Raw genomic sequence first — 19,214 nt, forward strand, 5'->3', positions numbered from 1 at the left:
ACTGTCGTGATTCTCACAATATTTTACCTTTTCATTACTATTATTATTATATTGTATATATATAATATACATATATCATTATGTATATTATGGTGACCTGTGATCAATGATCTTTATGTTTCTACTGTAACCCTCCACCAGTAAAAAGATCATGACTTGCTGAAGGCTCTTGTGATACTTATACTTTATTTTTTAGCAATAAAGTATTTTTGAAGGTACAAACATTGCTTTTTGAGACATAACACTTCACACTTAACAGACTACAGCATAGTGTAAGCACAACTTTTATATGCACTGAAACAAAAAACTTCATGTGACTCACTTTGTTTTGACATTCACTTTATTGCAGAGGTCTGCAATTGAACCACAGTATCTCTGAAGTGCATATATAAAATGGTGAGGCCATTGTGAAAAAATTAAATACAGACTACTATATAAACTAGCAATTCTACACTCCCAGGTATATTTACCCAAGAGAAATGAACACATATATTCACACAAAAACTTGCATACAATGTTCATAATAGCAAAAAAGTGGAAACAACTCAAATGTCCACCAAGCAGTGAAAGCCTAAATAAAATGTGGTCCATCCAGTCTATCCATACCACAAAACATTACCTGGTAATAAAAAATGAATTGCTGATACATGTTACAACACACATGAACCTTGAAAATATTCTGCTACATAAAGAAATGAAGTTACAAAAGAACAAACTGTGATTCCATTTATAGGAAATGCCTAAAGCAGATAAATCTATATAGTGAGAAAGAGACCAGTTGCTGCCCAGGACCAGGGGGAAGAACTGGGAAGTTTAAGTGGGTGACAACTAGGGGTACAGGGTGTCTTTTTGGACTAATGAAAATGTTCTAAAATTGCTGCAGTGATGGATACATAACTGTGAATATACTAAAAGCCACTGAACTATACATTTTAAATGAATGAATTATAAGGCATGTGAATTATATCAATAAAGTTGTTAAAAACAAAGTTGTTTAAAAAAATGTTAAAACAGGCCTCCCTGGTGGCACAAAGGGTTAAGTCTCAGCACTATGATGCTATCTGTGGCCAGTACAGCACTAGTTCGATTCCCAGCCAGGAAGCTACCCACATGGTGCAGCAAACCTCTCCCGTCTCGCCCACTGCTCCCCTCAGCAGTGTACTTCAGTCAATCCATCTGTTCTGCTCCCCACTCTGTGTCTGGTAAATCCTCTCACCCCGCGTACCTCTGGCCTACATCCCAGCTCTAGTATGCATAAATAAACAAACAAACAAACAAATAAATAAATCTTTTTAAAAAATGTTAAAGGATGGGAAAAGATAAACCATGCTAACACTCATCAAACGTCTGACTCAACCAAGTACTGGCAAGAGAGGGAGTGCCAGGCGCCCTCCTGTATCACTGGCATGAGTATAACATGCTACAACTACTTCAGAAGAGATGGGCAGACTCTTGAAAAGTTAAGCATATACCTAATATGTGATATCCCATCCACCCTGGGTATTCATCCAAATGAAATAAAAGCACACGAGAATGCATATATTTGTAAAAGCCAAAACAAACAGAAAACAACCCAACAAATTATTAATAAGTATATTTTTTTTAAATAGAAAGTATAGTGCAGACACACAATGGAGTGTTACTCAACAATCAAAAGGAGCAACCATTGAGGCACACATTAACATGAATTAATCTCAAAAGTACGGGCCTCTCTGGTGGGGCAAAGGGTTAAGACGCAACCTATGAAGCTCGCCGCAGCCACTGCAGCACGAGTTCAATCCCCGGCCAGGGAGCTACCCACATGGTGCAGCAGACCTCTCATGACTCGCCAGCTGCTCCCCTCAGCAGTGTATTTCAGTCAGTCCATCTGTTCTGCTCCCCACTCTGTCTCTGGTGAATCCTTTCACCCCCCACACCTCTGGCCTATACCCCAGTTCTTGTATGCATAAATAAATAAATCTTTAAAAAAAAAAAGTAGGTTCAGTGGAAAGCCAGACTAAAACCAAAAAGAGTCTATGCTGTATGATTCCACTTATGTGAAACTCTAGAAGATAGAAACAAACAAATGTATATTGTGGTTGCCTGGGATGGGGACAGAAGGAAGAGACTGTAAGGGGGAGACAGATACCTTATCTACCTCACTGATACTATTCATTCCATGAGTGTATATTCATAGGAAACTTGGCTAATTGGGTATTTTACATATATGTATTTTACTGTACTTCAATTGTACCTCAAGACAACAACTGTTTTAGACAACAACTCAGATGTTTCTGAAGCTTTCTTCCTTCTGGAGAATATGAATCTGAATGCCATCCCTGTACTTCCTGCCCCAGATCACAGACCAGGAGGCTGAGAGGTCAGAGAGGTACAGTTGGGGACCTGGTCACTCAAACACCCAAATGAATGTCTTCTCACCAAAGGGCCTTCATGATACAATCCTATGCATCTGTGAATCCATCTCAAAACCTGCCCCCTGACCCAAGGCATGCTGTTGCAGAGGTATTGCCATCCAACAGAGATGTCCAGCTGCCAGTGTGTTTTTTTGTCTGTATAGCTTCATGACATGCTGCTCATGTCCCAGGCCCAGAGGCCCCTGGCCATTTGGGGATCCACCTAGTCCTGCCCTCAAACTTCCCCACTGCTCTGGGGAATAAGATGATATCCTTCTGGACTTCAGGATCCCCGGTGGACAGGAAGCAGTGCCGATGTGATGTCTACCCCACCCTCCTCCATGGGCTGCCAAAGTTGCAGTGGGTTGATGCTGGTTGTGACATGTCTTTCTGTCTACTGCTTAGAGGCTGACCAGATCCAGTGAGTCCAAGTATGAGGTCATGAAACGCTTTGCTTCAAGATGGTTCAGGCCCATGTGGACACTGCACAGACACCTGGGCCAGGACCAGACACTGGGAGAGACTGGGACATGCTTCAGGCTAAGAGGGGGTAGCTCCAAAGGCAGGGTCTCAAAGACAAGCACGATGGGCAGGGCAAGCACTGAAGAGAGAGAAGTGCAGAGTCAGGTGACTTACAGGAGACGAGTGAAGGCCTGGGCAGAGAGGCCCATGCAAGGACTGGGTGGGTACTGGAGGAAGACCTGCGGGTTCCTGTGGGGCCGAGGTGGAGACAGTGCCTCGAGATGCAGAGGCCCTCCCCACACCACCTACGTGCCACGCACATACCCTGTGCCTCTGCTCCTGCTAGGCACCTGCCACCTGACCCTCCCCTGGGAGGAAAGACCGCCCCTCCCTGAGCTCTTTTGTGTCATGCTCCCAGACTTAAGCCTTGGGGTGACCAGCGCCCACAGACACACCCAGTCCACTCCTAAATGAGCACTGTTTGACTGAATTGAAGAATCCAATCCCAAAAGGGGTGCAGAGTAGAGAGACACCCCAGGAGGAGGTCTGCACAGGAAGGGCTGGAAACAGGACTGGGTCACCCACTTAAGAGCAAGGAGGCAATCAGCGAGGTCACAGAGGTAAAGGCTGAGCCCAAAGTCAGTGCAGAATGCTGGTGATACAACACGGCAGGTGCTGCCCCCTATGGGCAGAGCAAGAAGAGGTGAGCAAGCAGGGAGTACCCCAAGAAGGCTGACACAACTTGCGTGAACAAGTGTGCCCCTGGACACACGGTGCCCAGAAAGCAGTACTGAGGACTGAGTGGGGAAGTACACAGCAGTACTAAGGTTCTAACTGGGGCGTGCTGGACAGGAGTCACAGGTCAACAAAGCCACCGGCTGCCTGCAACTGTGAGGCAGGGCCTTGGGGAGGATGGAGCCCTAGGCATTCACACAACAAGCCAAACCTCTACTTCCCCCAGGTAGGGCCTAGGACCCACCAGGCATGGGTAGTCCCTCCTGCCTCAAAAGAAACCAACATCCCCTACCAGGCATATTTGACTCGAATCAATGTGGCAATACCCCCAACAGCCTCTAGCAAGAAGGTGGCACACAGAAGGCACAAGAATGAGGCACATGACACCTGACCTACACTGCACTGTCCAGGACCAGGAGTGGGCTCCCACCACCCTGACGGAGGCCAAGATCCAGAGATAGAAGCAAACATAACAATTACAGCAATGAACTTCTGCTCAGACTAATGGGAGGGACCACTACACATGGGGCTTGCACACCACAGCTCTGTCATCCACGTGTGACTACATCTGGCTAAGCAGGTAAAGCTGTACTAAATAAAACAAGAGAGCTATAGTGGGACAGTATGCATCTGGGGATACTGAATCAAGTCCCTGGATGCAAGGTCTGGGGTACTTAGAGAGGGCCACCAGGTCCCAGGCTCACACAGAGGTCAGCAGCCCTACCAGTGTGTAAAGACTTTACAGGCAAAAGGCCACATCTGCCTCTCTCTAACCTTGGGGTTAGAGGACCCCTGGGGTAGGCGATCCCTTTGGAGAGACCCAGTTCTAGACCCTGCCCCACCCCAAGGAAAGAATCCAGACAGTCACAGGCCTCTACTCTGGGTGGGATGTCCAGGGAAGTGACAAGGTCAGGAGTATGGAGACAGGGAAGCAAGCAGGAAGAGACTTCAAGCAGCTCCACACTCTCAGTATCAAAATCTCTATTAGCCCCCAGAGAAACAGAATCAAAAGGATAAGTTGTCATTCCAGGCACCTATGAAATTTATCATAAGCACTGGTTTATGTGATCATAAAGAGAGAGGTCCCACAATCTCCCATCTGCAAGCTGGAGACCCAGCAAAGCCTGCGCTGTATTTAAGTCTTAATCTGAAAACTTGAGAACCGGGACTACTGGTCCAGGAGTCTGTAAGTCAAAAGGCCCAGGAACCAGGAATACTGAGGCCTAAGGGTGGGAGAAGTTGGGCATCCCAGCTAGCGCAAGTTATATTTTATTTCCTAGCCTGGTCAAGTCACACATAAACTGTCGCATAGACCATGACATCTGTGGCAACAACCCTCAGCTCCACCATAGTAGTGTGAATGCAGCCATATACACACACATAAAAAAAAAAAAAAAGAGCAAAACATCACCTACAAGACAGGCTGAAAATAGCTATGGCTCAGCTGACCAGCACTCTTCATTACTTAGCACCCACTTCCTGTGGCATGCATGTTGGTAGGGTTGTCACTGGCCCAGTGCAGGGAGGAAAGGTGCATAGGTTAGGTCTGGACAGAGGGGCTCCAGGTCAGGGAAGGTGTGGCACAAATGCAGAAACAGGACAAGGGGGCTGGCACACCTGGGTCCTGACACTACAGCCTCTGAGTCCTGCACAAGGAGCCCTCTTTTTTCTGGACCATGCAGACCCCAGCACCATGCCTTGAAGAGCAAGGCAAGAGCTATGACACCAGCTGCCTCAGTTCAAGTCCCAGCTGTGAGTTCCTTTTCTGATTTAGCACCATCTGTAAACTGGGCTGTTTATGTGGAATATCCAGCCCAATGTGGAGGCAGGATCCAGACCCACAGGTGAAATAAGCCACATCAAGTCCGTTAATGAGGAGATCTTGGGTGAGAGTCTGGACCCCCGTCAAGAGTGTAATATGGCGCAAGGGGTTAAGCATAGCACTATGAAGCTATCCGCAGTCTCTACAGCATGAACTCGATCCCCGGCTGGCCAGGCAGCAGACCTCTCCTGTCTTGCCCGCTGCTCCCCTCAGCAGTGTATTTTAGTCAGTCTTCCTGTTCTGTTCCCCACTCTGTGTCTGGTGAATCCTCTCACCCCCCACACCTCTGGCCTGTACCCCACTTCTTGTATGCATAAATAAATCTTTTTTAAAAAAATTTAAAGGGCCTCCCTGGTGGTGCAGCGGTTGAGCGCTGGGTTGCGAAGCTGCCCGCAGCCTCTGCAGCTTCGGTTTGATCCCCGGCTGCTCCCCAGCCACTGGAGGAGGGTCTCGCATGGCGCACAGACCTCTCCTGCTACCTGCTGCCTGCTCTGCTCCCCGCTCTGGCTCTGGTGAATTGTCTCACCCTCCTGCTCTTCTGACTGTACCCAGTGCTTGTATAAACAAATAAATAAATAAATCTTTAAAAAAAAAAAAAGATTAAAAAAAAATTTAAAAAGAGTGGGCCTCTATCCAATGTGCACTGACCTACCGCCTTTGACAAACCCACTCAGAGCTTAGACCTGACACCCATGAGGATCTGGCTCCCTGGAGAAGATCCTGCACCCTCAGGTTAGAAACTGCAGTGGGAGCTAGCTCTGTTGATAGGGCTGCTCTGGGGATCCTCCTTCCCAGACCAGTCTGGCCTCTGGAGCAGTAGGCAGAACACTTGCCAAGCCAAGAGAGCTGGCCTCAGCATTCCGATGAAGTAAAGTGCCAGTCCAGGAAACAATTTCCACAAAGAAGCTGAGATTTGAGATTCTCAACTCTTTTACTGCTGGAATTCCTGAGCTGATCCAGCCCCACCCACCCCACAGGTCCCACTACTCCCTCAAGAGCCATCAGCCTGCACTAGGGTGGTTCCCTCTGGAACGGAGGTGGCTGGGCATCCCAGGAATTCTGAGTCTGTCAGCTGCCATTCTGGTCCTTCTGTTGGGCTACTTGCCAGGGTCCTGGGCTGAGTCAGAAAAGGTCTGACCCTCATCTGTCCCTAGGACCAGGGAGGGAGTTATTATATACCCCCACTTAGCACTCCTTTTGCTAGCTTGACAAGGACCTTTTCAGGGGACTCTCAGCACCCCTCAGTCGTCAGACACTGTTAGGTCCCCAAGACTCAATTCTAGAGCCTGCAGTCCAAACAGACAGCTGGGACCCCAAAGCCTGGCATCCTGGGGAAGTGTAGGATGGACACAATCCCTTCTGCCTTGAGTGCACCACTTTCCTTGATTATTGATTGGTGATGGTCAGCACTGTGTCTATCCCCCAACCAGAGAGAGGGGCACCTGAAGTGGCATCACCTCTTTTCCTGTTCAGCCACTTGCCCTGGGACAAGTGTATGTAGGGAACCCTTTGGGGGAAAGCCAGGACACTGGGCAGCTGGTGCTCAGGGAGGAAGATTCCTTATAGCCTCCACACCCTCTACTACCCCCTCTACTACCATGCGCTGGCACACCTGTGCCCACTGCTCCTCCAGCCCAGCTCCATTTAGAGCACAGCGCTTGCTAACCTGCAATTGTCTGCATCTATCCCACAGGAGAGCCAAGCAGCCTTGGGAGTTGTATAGGGAGAGAGCTGGTCAGGAAAGAGGAAACAGCAGCTCAAGTCTAAAGCTGCTGACTGCAGTCTGTATTCTGACTGATGGATTCCCTCAAAAAAAAAAAAAATTGGTATATGAAAGCCACAGGGTTTTCACCACTGGTTTAAGTCAAAGTGTCTCTGGCATCTTCGGAGGACTGAAGAGAAGATATATAGGGCCTACAATGTGGCGCCCATATAGCTTTGTACCAGCCCTTCAGCCACACACAAACCCATTTCCACAGGGTTCATCAAATGCAAGATGTGTCTCAGATCTACAAAGCAGAAACAGATATAAGCTCAACAATGTCATAATGAGACACTTACAGCATTAGATACCAATGTCCATTTATGCCTATCAACTGGCATAAACAGCCTCACACAAAATACTTAATGGCTGGCACATGAGAATGTGTTACAACCAGGCAAAGAACTAGAGATAGGGAATTTAGCAACAGGTAAATAAATCACAAACAAAAAGGAGCAACAACAAGATTCAGGGCATATCTTAAAAGACAGAGCTTCTTCCTAAGGAAGCAGCTGACAACAGGATGGAGTGACATCACAGTACTGAAAAGGAAGGATCCCATAAGCATGTTGTGTACCATGATGGACCAAAATAAAAAGACTTCACAGGTTTTCTGTACACCCAAAATGGTTCTAAAAAATAAAAGCTATCAAAAGTGTATTAGCACATACCTAAATATATGAAAATTGATCTCTTAAATAATGTCTGTATTAGACAGGCAAAACAACAGGAAACCTAATAAACAAAAAATAGAAACATCCATATCAAAATTTGGGGATCATTGCCAAGGCAGTACTGTGCTGGGGGAGGGACTGCACTAAAAATACACATTAATGACAAAAAAGAAACACATAAACTGAACAAAGTATCAAGGCATAAGTCACAAAAGAGAAGTAACACAGAACCCAAAACAAGGGAAAACGCAGAAGCAACTTAGTATACTTGTTCAACCTTGTAATGACTTCAATCAGGCTGCTGGTCTAAGTCAAGCAAACTCCTAACCCAGGAGCCACAGCCTATGGCCCCACATCCTACTTATTTGTGCCTACCCCCAGCCCCACTCCACCCACCACCCCATCACCCATACTCTCCCCAGTACTCCCTGCATTCCCTTGGACAATGCACAGAGGGGCCCACAGGAGCAGCTTTCTGGGAACCTTCAGGGAGAGGTGCCTGCACTCCCACACAAGATAGAATTTTCTGGAGGGTTGGACAGAGCCCTGTGTCATCTCTGCAGTCCCCATCAGGATACCTTTAGGGCAAGGGTGTTACCAGAGGTCAAGGGAACCTCTCAGGGCCCATGGGGATAGCAGAGACTGGCAGGAAGAGTGCCAGGCATTATCAAGGGTCCTCCTCCCTTCTGTGTAGAAATTCCTCATTCCACATCATCTAGCACTAGCATGCCATAGTTTCCAACTCAGAGTTCAGCTGGGATGGCAGGGGAGGCGTAGGAGAAGCGGCCTGAACCCCCCAGATACACAAGTCAGGCCAGAGCAACAGGGGGTAAGCAAAATGGCTCCTCACACAGGGCCTGGGGCACCAGTGCTTGGTACAGAGTTGCTCCTCCTGCGTTTGCAGAGTTACAGTAGGCAAGCCCACACTTGGCAAGTGACAGGTGCTAATTAAGTTCTGAGGACCAGACATGGTGACAGTGCAGGGCACTGACAGGCCCTCATGAAAGAAGGGTGTACAGGGAAAGCAGGTCTAATGTATGGACGGGGGTCTGCTGAGGGGACTCCCCACCTCCCACAGTGATTCAGAGCAGTAATAGCTCCCAGGCTCAGTCCTCTATCTGGATCTGGCCTCAATCACACACACCTCCAGAGAAGGACAGCTAGGAGTCGGCCAGGGAGCACCAACACAGAGAAGCCCTCATGGAACACAGGGACAAGGGCCTGGGAAGGAGTGATATGGATAAATCCTGTAACCATGGGAAAACAGAGCAACACTCCACCAACGTGGACAAGGAGGGTTCAGAAGCCCAAGTGTGATGGGGGGGCGGGGGTGAGTCTCAAAGTCATCTTACGGTTGGGATTCTTCCGGAAGCATTAACACTCCTGAGACCTAAATGCTATCCTGAGACTGATTTGATTCGTCTGGGTATATCACAGGTTTTGGGGTTTCTGAAAACTCCCCATGTCGTCTTGGCACTGCTAAAGTCACTGAACACACTTACCCTGGACTCCTAGTCAGTGAAGAAACCCGTGACAGACCCATTCCCTGACCAGATCCCCAAAGAGCTGCCAACCCCCACAAGGTCAACTATGTGGCTTCACAAGAGACCTCACCCCTGCACCCTCCATCAGCTCTTCCGTCCAATCCCACCAGGTGGAGCTCCAAGAAGGAACCCATATCACTCCCTCCTTGCTGTTCAGAAGTAAGCCCCAAGTATTTATGGAGGAGGTGTGGAAGGTCTGGCTAACACCCAAGGAGATACTTGCTCTTTTTTCCCCCCATCCCACAGCTGAGCAAACTGAAGAATGGGGGTCTCTGCCTGTGAAGTGGGGGCCTTTTCCTGGGGGTCACTGGCGGGTAGGCACGCCTGCACACACCTCACTTGGGAGATATCCCTCACACATCCGACCATCATCCAAAGACCCAGTCCTGTCCTGGACGCTCTCCAAAGGCCCAGGATCTCCCTTACCACTATGTGGCTTCTGGACTTACTTTCCCCTTGGAGCACCTGCATGCAGGCTGAGGAGATAAAAATCAGATCCAAGGACCTGCACCCCAAAGGGAATGCAGCGGGGCTACAGTGGTTTTCGCCCTCCCCCCCATCCACCTCATCTGCCTATGTCTGTTCCATTACCAACCCTATGCCCCAGCTGCCCTGGGCCACATCCAAATGCTAAGCTGCTTTTAGAAAACTGGGAATCCACTCCCGGGTAGAAGGGATTTAACTAGAATTGTGTTTCATTTAGAGCAGATTATGCCCTAATTGTCCTACTGTTAGCAGAGAGGCTTCTGGCCAGCTGAGCTTTACGGCTGGTGGCAGTCCCCACAGACCCTGGCTTCTCTGCCCAGGGACACACAGGCAGTCCTGGAGCCTGGAGACAAGCCCTCATCCTCTACAGCAGCTGGCTACCCAACACAAACCTTCATTCAACGGCCTGCAGTGGGGCAGCTGTCCAGCTCCATCTGTCTCAGGCTGAGGGGGATGCTTGGTGGGCAAAGTGGCCAGGAAAATGCCAACTGGAGCCTCAAGTGGCCTGCAACAGCGGGTTTTCTGCTCACACCATTACTATGCTCAGTATGTCTCACATTGCCAGACTTGTGTAGAGAAGGAATGTCCAGCAAGTCTCACAGCCAGCAAGTGACAGGAGAATAGCTCAGGCCACGTCCATACAAGGCCCCTGGTCCTATGGTCTCAGGGATGAGAGTGAAGCCTATGGAGAGGTGGGTGAGCTCTAATGATATGCATGTCTGCATGTGCCGAGAGGCACAGATGGCCCCATGAGCAGCTGCTGCCAGGTGAGAAAGGAGATGAGTTGGTTCTTCTGAGGGGTCATGGGGCCCCATACCACTATCTCAGCCTTCTATGACAGTCCCCGTGGCAAAGCCAGCCCCAGGTACCCTGAGGGACCCAAGACACTGCTCTTCCCATGAAGCAGGGAAACCTGAAGCTGTGGCAGGAATGGTAAGACCCTCCTTCAGTCAGCTGTCCAGCCTCAGCCTCCACCTCATACCTGAGCTCATCAGAGGGATCCCCAAGCCATACTGCCTGCGATACACATAAGCACAAGGGCCCACTGCTCCTGACAGTCCTAGATGCCCTCTTGTAGAGATTATCTAGCCATTTCATAGGCCAGTCACAAAGCAGCAACACTGCTTCAAGCCACTGTGCAAACTGCAGATAAGGGGGCCTCTCTGGTGGCGCCAGGGTTTAAGCACAGCACTGTGAAGCTATCCACAGCCTCGGCAACATGAGTTTGATCCCTGGCCAGTCAGGGAGCTACACACATGGCACAGACCTCTCCTGTGTCGCCCACTGCTCCCCTTAGCAGTGTATTTCAGTCTGCCTGTTCTGTTCCCCACTCTGTCTCTGATGAATTCTCTCTCCCCCGGACCTCTGGCCTGTACCCCAGTTCTTGTATGCATAAATAAATAAATCTTAAAACAAAAAAAAAAAAAACAAAACAACAAACTGTAGCTAAGGAAAGCTGTGGTGCAGGACTTGACCCATTACCCTGAACCTTGGGCCACTCCCTCTCCAAGCCTGGGTCCTAAAACAAGACTTCCAGATGTCATCAAAGATATGCAGACAGCAAATAAATATGTGAGAAGAAGCTTAGCATCATGTATCATCAAGGAAATGAAGATTAAACCCAAGTTTGCACTGCAAACCTATTAGAACAGCTAAAACCCAAACACTAACAACATCCAGTGCTGGTGAGGATGTGGAAAACAGGAACTCTAACTCACCGCTAGTGCACACAAAATGGTACAGCCACTCGGGAAGACAGATTGTCAGCTTTCTACAAAACTAAACATACACTTACCATATGATCCAGCAACAGTGCTCCCAGGTATTGACACAAATAGGTTGAAAACAACCACACGACCACAGGTATACAGGGATGCTTAGAGCAGCTTGAGTAACATAGCCAAAACAGGGAGCAACCAAGATGCCCAGTTTGAATGGATAAACAAGCTGTGGTACATCATACAATAAAATAATATTCTGTGATTTAAAAAAAAAGGGCAATCAAACCACAAAAAGACACAAATTAATCTTAAATGTGTGTTGCTAAGTGAAAGAAGTCACTCTGCAAAGTATTCCAACAACGTGATATTCTGGAAAAAGACAAAACTTGCCGAGACAATGAAAGATCAGTAGTTCCCAGAGATTCATGTTGGGGAGGAGGGAGTTTGAATAGGTAGAGATCAGGGGATTTTTTTAAGGCAGTAGAACAATTCTTTATGACAAGGTAAAGGTAGATAAAGGACACTATGCATTTGTCAAAAACTAGAGAACCTTACAGTACGGAGAGTGAATCTTAATGTATGCAAAGAAAAAATAATTCAGTAGGTTAGCGGATCCCAGAATGAATGCAGAAAGAGGCAAAACAATCTAACTGTATCACAAATGGCTGAAACTGCCTCACTGAAGGGAGGAGAGGGGAGAAGTAAGGGGCTAACCTAAGTAACTCTGGAAATGAGCAAAGAGTGACCAAACACACAGGAAGGACACATAAGCATGGTGTTCTAGCTGAAAAGGGTGTTTCCCCAGGGTATAGGTCAAATCCTGACACTATGCACTTGCACGCTGCAGCCCAGCAGTCACTGTGGTAGGTAAGGAGTCAGGTGTGTCCCTGTTGGGTAGGAGATTACAGAGAAGCAAGGGGAGGTGGTGGAATAATCTGTGAGGTGATGGAGAAGAACCGGAGACCTCAGTATAAACTCATGTTGAGCTTAAAATACATACAGGTGGTTAAATAAAGGAAGTGTGCGTGCATGGGCGAGTGGGCACACAGTTATCTGTGCTGAGTGAGCCTAGAAGGAGTGACACACTAGCAGCAGTGACTACCTAGCACCCAGATCTTGGACTTAACCAGAGCTCCTCGGAGAAACAGCTTATCCCAAGACTGAAGCAGGAAACCCTCAGGATAAACCTGGAGTATCCTGAAGTGCAGCAAATAAAGAAATGCTCAAAACGGGGAGGCGATGGGGGTGGGGGGAGAGGAAGGGAGGAGAGAGGAAGGCAGGCAGGCAGGGAGGGAGGGAGGCAGGGAGGGAGACAGGCAGGAAGGTAGGAAGGAAGGAAGGAATTTTGGAAGGAAGGAAGGAGAAAATCATAATGATGGTTATGTCAGAGGGTACCAGAGACAAATAAGAGAGCTGCCAGAGCCAACACTGGAACAAGCTGATCAAGAAAATGAAGCAACATTGGAGTATCACCCCAAATATAAAGCACACATCCATAGGGCCACACCAATATAAATGAGTGAATGAATGGAAAAATAAGTGCGGAAGAGACAAGTCTTCCACGCAGAAAAATTTCAAGTAATTTATGTAGGTACCCTCAAGGAGGGAGCATAACCCCCCAGTCCTTAGGTAGGGGCTGCATAGTGACTTCCTCCCCAAAAATAGGCAAAAAAAAGGGGAGCGAGTACCTCTTTGGAGAGATGCTGACGGAATAGGGACCAAGACCACTCAATAAGGTTTTCTCTGTGGGCTGCCTCCCAAAGCTCCCCACTCCCCTCTAATTATGAGAAAAACATCAAACAAATATACATTGAAGGTCATTTGACTAAAAATTCTGATCAACATTCCTCAAAATTGTCAAATCACAAAAAAAAAAAAAAAAAAAAAAAAAAGGCATGTCTGAGAAACTCTCACAACAGCAAGAGTCCAAGGATACATGGTGACTAAGTGTCACCTGGGAACCTGATAGGGTGCTGGGGAAGAAAAAGAAGAGTGGCAAAAGCTCAGGAGATGTGAGTAAGGCACAGAGTTTAATTAATAACAATGCATTGATATTGGCTCAGCAACTGTAACAATGTACTGCACTAATAATGGGAAAATGGGTGCTGGGCACACGGGAACTCTCTGTACTATCCTCACTATTTTCTATAATCCTAAAACTGTTTTAAAGCAGTTTATTTGAGAAAATGAAGAAAAGGCAGCACAGTTTTACGTATGTAAAAGAGTTGAAAGCACAGATACTGCAACACACAGGGAACTTCATCTTGACAAAGGGGCCGGAGGGGTGCCAGTGGGCACCGTGCCTCAGGAGGGAAAGATGCCATGGGGACCATCGGGGCAGGTTCTGTGTTCATCTTGTGTTGTATGAGAACAAAATCATTAAATGCTAAACTCTCTTTATGTTCATGTTCTTTCAGGTGTCAATCACCTGGAAACAAATTCCTATCTGCAAAACAAGCATCTCAGTTAAAACAACTGCTTCGCACAAGAAACAAATCAAGCTGACCACACGCCATTTCTCCCTCGCTACAGTGGCCAAGATGACCAAATCAGATATCACCAGGTGCAGGAAAGAATGCAGACTTGCTCACCTGCCAAGGGAGTCTCCCTCACTTCACTGGGTTAACACTGCAATCCCAGGCTCTGTACGAGGTGAGGGTGATGGCAGACAGCCCAGCTGGCATACCCTCTTCCAGCGGCCAGTGTCTTCTACGACCACCTCGGACACATCCCACATTTTGACAACACTCAGGGAATCTACCCTCCTCCCTCCACCTGTCCTGCCTGGAAGCTCCATCTCTCAATCCATTTCCGAGGGCAAAGCTGGCACCGGCAGCTAGGCAGCTAGGCTGGGCGCTCTCTGTGTGGATGGGTCAAGAGGGAACATGCTAAACACCGGACGCTACAGGGCCCGGAGCTGGGGCCTGGGAGGACCTTGTCCAGCAGCGTGCGTAGGGTCCTGGCCGGGCACTGCCCACTGCCTACCTTCCCCGTGCTGTCTAAGAAGAAATGAAATATTTCTTTACCCCTAAGGTGTCCGGTGGTTCTTGATCCAGACATGGGTGTGAAGTGGCTCTGACTGTAGGTAGCAGCTCTACACAGACAAGGGAAATCTGGTCTCATCACTCGGAGGAATGGGCGGCGCTCCCTGAAGTGATGGGGTAGTCCAGCAATAGCGCTCTGTGGAACTGGGCCACAATGCTCTTTGAGGTGCCTGCCTGCAGTGACCTGCACCGTATCCACCCATCCTGGCCTGATGGTCCGGTAGGCCTGGGCCAGGCCACAGAGTTCCAGAAGGCCCAAGCAGAATGTCATCCTTCTGTGGAGCCTGGGACAGCCCACAGTGCCCCCTCTCCTGCCCAGCCCACAGGTTCCCAGCACTGATTGTGGGAAAGCAACTCTTCCACACATGTCAGGCCCCTGTCCCAGGCCCTGCATCCCGGGTCATCCCAGACAGATGTCACCAGGCAAGCATTGAGGAGCACAGTGACTTACACCCCAGGCCCTGAAGGATGAGATAGCACCTGGATGCAGAGGTCTCAGGGATTTTTTCCCTAAATGTGGAAGAGTTCATGAAGATTGTTATGCACCCACCCCATACACTTTGCAGGCAGGAGAGCGAGGACTGTGGGCCATGCGGTCACTGCCTCTGTATGCCCACAGCTGTCCCTCTTATCAGACCCCTGGGAACTGGGCAGCTTCAGTGCCTTCAGGGTTCACTAGACAAAGTTAGACCATTACACTCCCAGCCCCAAAATGTCCTTGGGTCTCCCAGAGCTTCCAGCCCCAGCAAGTATCTGTGTCAAGTTCTAGGTGGTCTCAGAGGGGTGGGGGATTCTCCAAAGGCTTTGCCAAAAGTAGGACTTGTCCAGCTGGGAGCAGAATGGATACTGAGGATGCTGGCCTCACAGAAGTTCTACATCTCTATCACCCTCCTCTCAGAAGGTGTCTGCTCTCTCAGGACTGACCTCTAGACTCACAGTCTGAGCAGATTCAGTGTCTGTGCCCTGGCTTCCACAGCTACAACAGATCTAAGGAGGATGTGCCCCCAGGGCTGGTGTGGGCTTGGGAGACTATGGAGTGAGCCTTTACCTGCGGAGTTAGATAAGGGCTCAGGATTGTGACTTTAGAGCAGGGAGTGGATGAGACATGGACTTGAAGACCCTTTTCCTCTTGGTATGAGGCACTCACACCCATCCCTACCTCCATCTCCCCAAATGCTGGGGGAGAAGACTACAAGAGGGATGGGGGACAGTGTAAGGGAATGAAGGAGACTGAGTAGCTGCTCCCACCAGCCCTACCCCAGCCTTCCTGACGCCAGTTGAAAACTGGGATGCAAGTGAGTCTGGAGAGAAGCAGCCAAGCCTTGAAGGGGAGGTGGCATTCCAAGAGCTCACAGAGAGGCGGGACAATGAGGGTAGAGAAGGCAGCATGCCCAGCCATGACACTCAGCAGAACCTGCTGCTTCCCCGGGCTGTAGACACAACACAGACAAGGCCCTGAGGTGGTACAAAGGCAGTCAGGGTGTCCAGACCCAAGTTCCTGGTGTCTGGGTGGGGCTGAGACAACACCAGGACCCCGCCACCTGAGAGGATGACACACTCAAGGCACCTGCCACTACAGCACACCTGCCCCTGCAAACTCAGCTGACAAGAGAGCAAGATGTCCAAGGTCATTTAGAAACACCGTGTCGCTGACCGTAGTTGACATGATTCTCTTCCCCACCGAGCCAAGGAGGGCAAGGGCACAGTGGGACTTCAGGAAGACGGAGCTGGAGGGTCAGCGCCGATATCTACCCACCCACCACACATGGGCCAGCCAGCCACCTTCCCTCCCTCAGAGTTATCTACAATGCTGGGCATGGGTAAGGCACCCCCACTGTAGCACATTTTTTTAGTAACTAAACCCACTTTAGTTCAAGAAATGAAGTTGAAAGATTGTTCACCTTTCTACAGAAGAAAAAAGACCAACAAACATCATCTCCTTAAATCTTGACTTTTAAACAAGAGCTAATACTTTCAAGTATGACATTGGCCAAAACTAATTAGGTTGACAAAAGCCTGTGCTGGCATGAGTGAGTGACCCAGGGCAAGCTTTCTGGTAACATCCACCAAGACTGACGCACCTTCCTCTGGCTTCTGCAGAACATCCAGATGAACCATCTCACTCCACCCACAACAGGGAAAATGACGTTCAGGATGGTGAGGATGTCTGCCAGGCCAAGTGGCCAATGAAAGTGGGAGCCAGAGGGACATCAAATCAAGCACACTGACACCTAAAAACACCTGCAGAAACTAAAATGCCTGCCTCCTGGTTCCCAGGGATCCACTCTCCAGACACATCCACAAAATTGAGCCGAGATTCTTGCACTGCCCAAATGTTTGTATCTGTGATGGCAAAGAACTGACAACTGAAAAGTCCCTAAACAAGGACTAGTTCCATCAGCGATGTTCACTTGTTACTACAATGGAGAAGAAGATGGGCCTGTGGACACAGAAGGGGGTTGTGTGTGTGTTACCAGGGGCCTCAAAACACACTATGAGGTAGAGGGAGGGTGGCAACTGCCCCTGAGCTACAAAGAAGCTAAGCCCCTTTTGGGAGATCTGGTGGGTCAAAGTTACTCCTATTCCTTATTTTCACAATCCTCCCCCTTCATCCCAGTGCATCCTCCTACCCCACACACCAAGATGGGGTGGCCTTCCAAAAAAGACTGTATCTTACCTATCCCATAGCTCCACCTCATGACGCACACCCTGTCAGCCATCTAACCAAGCACCTGTTCTGCCAGGCATAGATTTAAACACCTGCTTGGATTATTCATTCCCTCTGCCCCACTATCAGAAGGCTGAGACCCCACTGGTTTCCCTAGTGAAGCATGGAGGCTCTAAATGATGCCGGCATCTGACCAAGGCTGCCTGGGAACAGAGATACCAGATGCTGGGTAGTGGAGAGCCAGACCAAAGGTCAAGGGCCAAAATGGACAAGGATGAGTAAGGTGGAGCCCTGCAGACTACACACCATGCCAGGCCCTTTCAGATGCTCAACAATGACACTAACCCTTTCTGGAGGGTAATGTTACACTTCCATTATGCAGGGGGGGAAGCTAAGACCCCCTACCCAAAGTCACATCACCAGCAAAGGACAGGGCCTGGGTCCAGACCTGTATGTTGTCTCCAGAAATCAACTTCTCCCTCCCCACTCCTCACAGTAGGATTGGGGAGACAGGGATAGAGAGAAGCTGGGTAGAATCACCCAAGAGAACTACTTCATGGGGTTGCGCGGTTCTTCCACTACCAAGCTCTTTGGCAGCTTGGGGGCTGATCTGCTCAGTCTGGAGTGGACATCACATAAGAGAAAAGAGACTCCCTCCCTGACAAACACCCACAGACCTGTCATCCTTCTGCGGAGCCAGGGAGGCAGTCAGGACAGGAAGTGAGCAGGAGGAGCACCGCATCCAGAAACTATCACTGCAGTGAGCGAACCAAGACTCTCGGGAGGGGCAATGAGTCCCTGCCAGCGCTTTCCTGCCTGAGGGGTCTCAGAAGACACTGAGATCTCCTGAAGGCAGCTGCTCCCAGGAGAAGCAATCTGACTGAAGGTGATGGAGACCCACCTGAGCTGGCCTTTTCCATCGGGTCACCTGCATCGGGAGGCCTTTTCCTCACGCCTCCACCCCCACCCTCGGGAACCAAGCCCCGCAGAGAGGTCTCTTTCCTGAGACCTGCCCACAGGAGCAGTCTGGCCACAAGGCCCCAGCCGCGACCCCTGCCCACAGAGGCCCAGACTCGCACGCGCCGCTCGCCACCCCGGGGCCCTAGCAGAACCTCCCCGTCCGCCCCGCAGGCTGATTCTAGGCTGAAGCGGGTCGGCCATGGGCAGGCTGAGGCAAGGGGTCACCGGGGGTCCGTTAGGCCCGGGTGAGGGATTCCAGGGGGTTGGCGACGGCCGTTCGCGTTGCTCACCTCCTTGAGCTGCTCCATCTCGCCGCGGATGGCCTCATAGTCCACCTCGAGCTCCTCGAACTGCAGCTTGAGCTGGTGCTTCTCCTCGAGCACCGCCAGCCCGTACTCAGCCGCCTGGATCTTCTCGCGCGTGGTCTCGGCAAGCTCATGGGACAGTCGCTTCACCTCCGCGCGCAGCCACTCGGGTTGCGCCTCCATCACCAGCCGCGCATACTCCTCTTCTTCTGACGGCGCCGACATGGTTGCCGCGGCCGGGATCGGGCTCTGATCTCAGGCCGGCTAGTCCGCCGCCGCCCCGCCCGACGGCGCCCGGGCCGCGCCGCCGCAGGATTAGCGCGGAGGCTTGTGGGCCGGAATCCGCCCTAGGGACTACAGCGCCCGTGGTGCCTAGCGCCGGCGCCCGCTCGTGATTGGCCCGCGCCCTTGGTTGGCGGCCCCTTCCGTCGCCTTTGCTTCGGCCACCGCTTCCCGGAGCACTGTGGGGGCTGTAGTCCTGTCTGCACGCCGACTACAGGGCCCATGGTGCCCTAGCCGCCGGTCCCCAGCCGTCATTGGCCTGCGCTGCCGACGCCGCGGAGCCTGAAGGACATCTTCCGGGTCTGTGCCGGCCGGCGGTCCGCGTGCACATTCCAGGACCTGGACTCTGACGGCTG

General features: G+C 50.1%; 1 protein-coding gene across 1 annotated transcript in view; it reads right to left on the minus strand.

Annotated features, from left to right (window-relative positions):
- The window catches only part of BICD2 (BICD cargo adaptor 2), a gene marked incomplete at both ends in the record, with an annotated part of 33,418 nt that extends 14,617 nt beyond the window's left edge, over positions 1 to 18,801 (minus strand). The window contains one exon of the mRNA XM_084238816.1: positions 18,562 to 18,801. Within this exon, the coding sequence (XP_084094942.1) occupies positions 18,562 to 18,801 (240 nt within the window). The remainder of the gene's footprint in view (positions 1 to 18,561) is intronic.
- Between the last annotated feature and the right edge of the window lie 413 nt (positions 18,802 to 19,214).

The sequence above is a fragment of the Talpa europaea genome, assembly GCF_964194135.1.
Source record: "Talpa europaea genome assembly, chromosome: 7".
Classification (NCBI taxonomy): domain Eukaryota; kingdom Metazoa; phylum Chordata; class Mammalia; order Eulipotyphla; family Talpidae; genus Talpa; species Talpa europaea.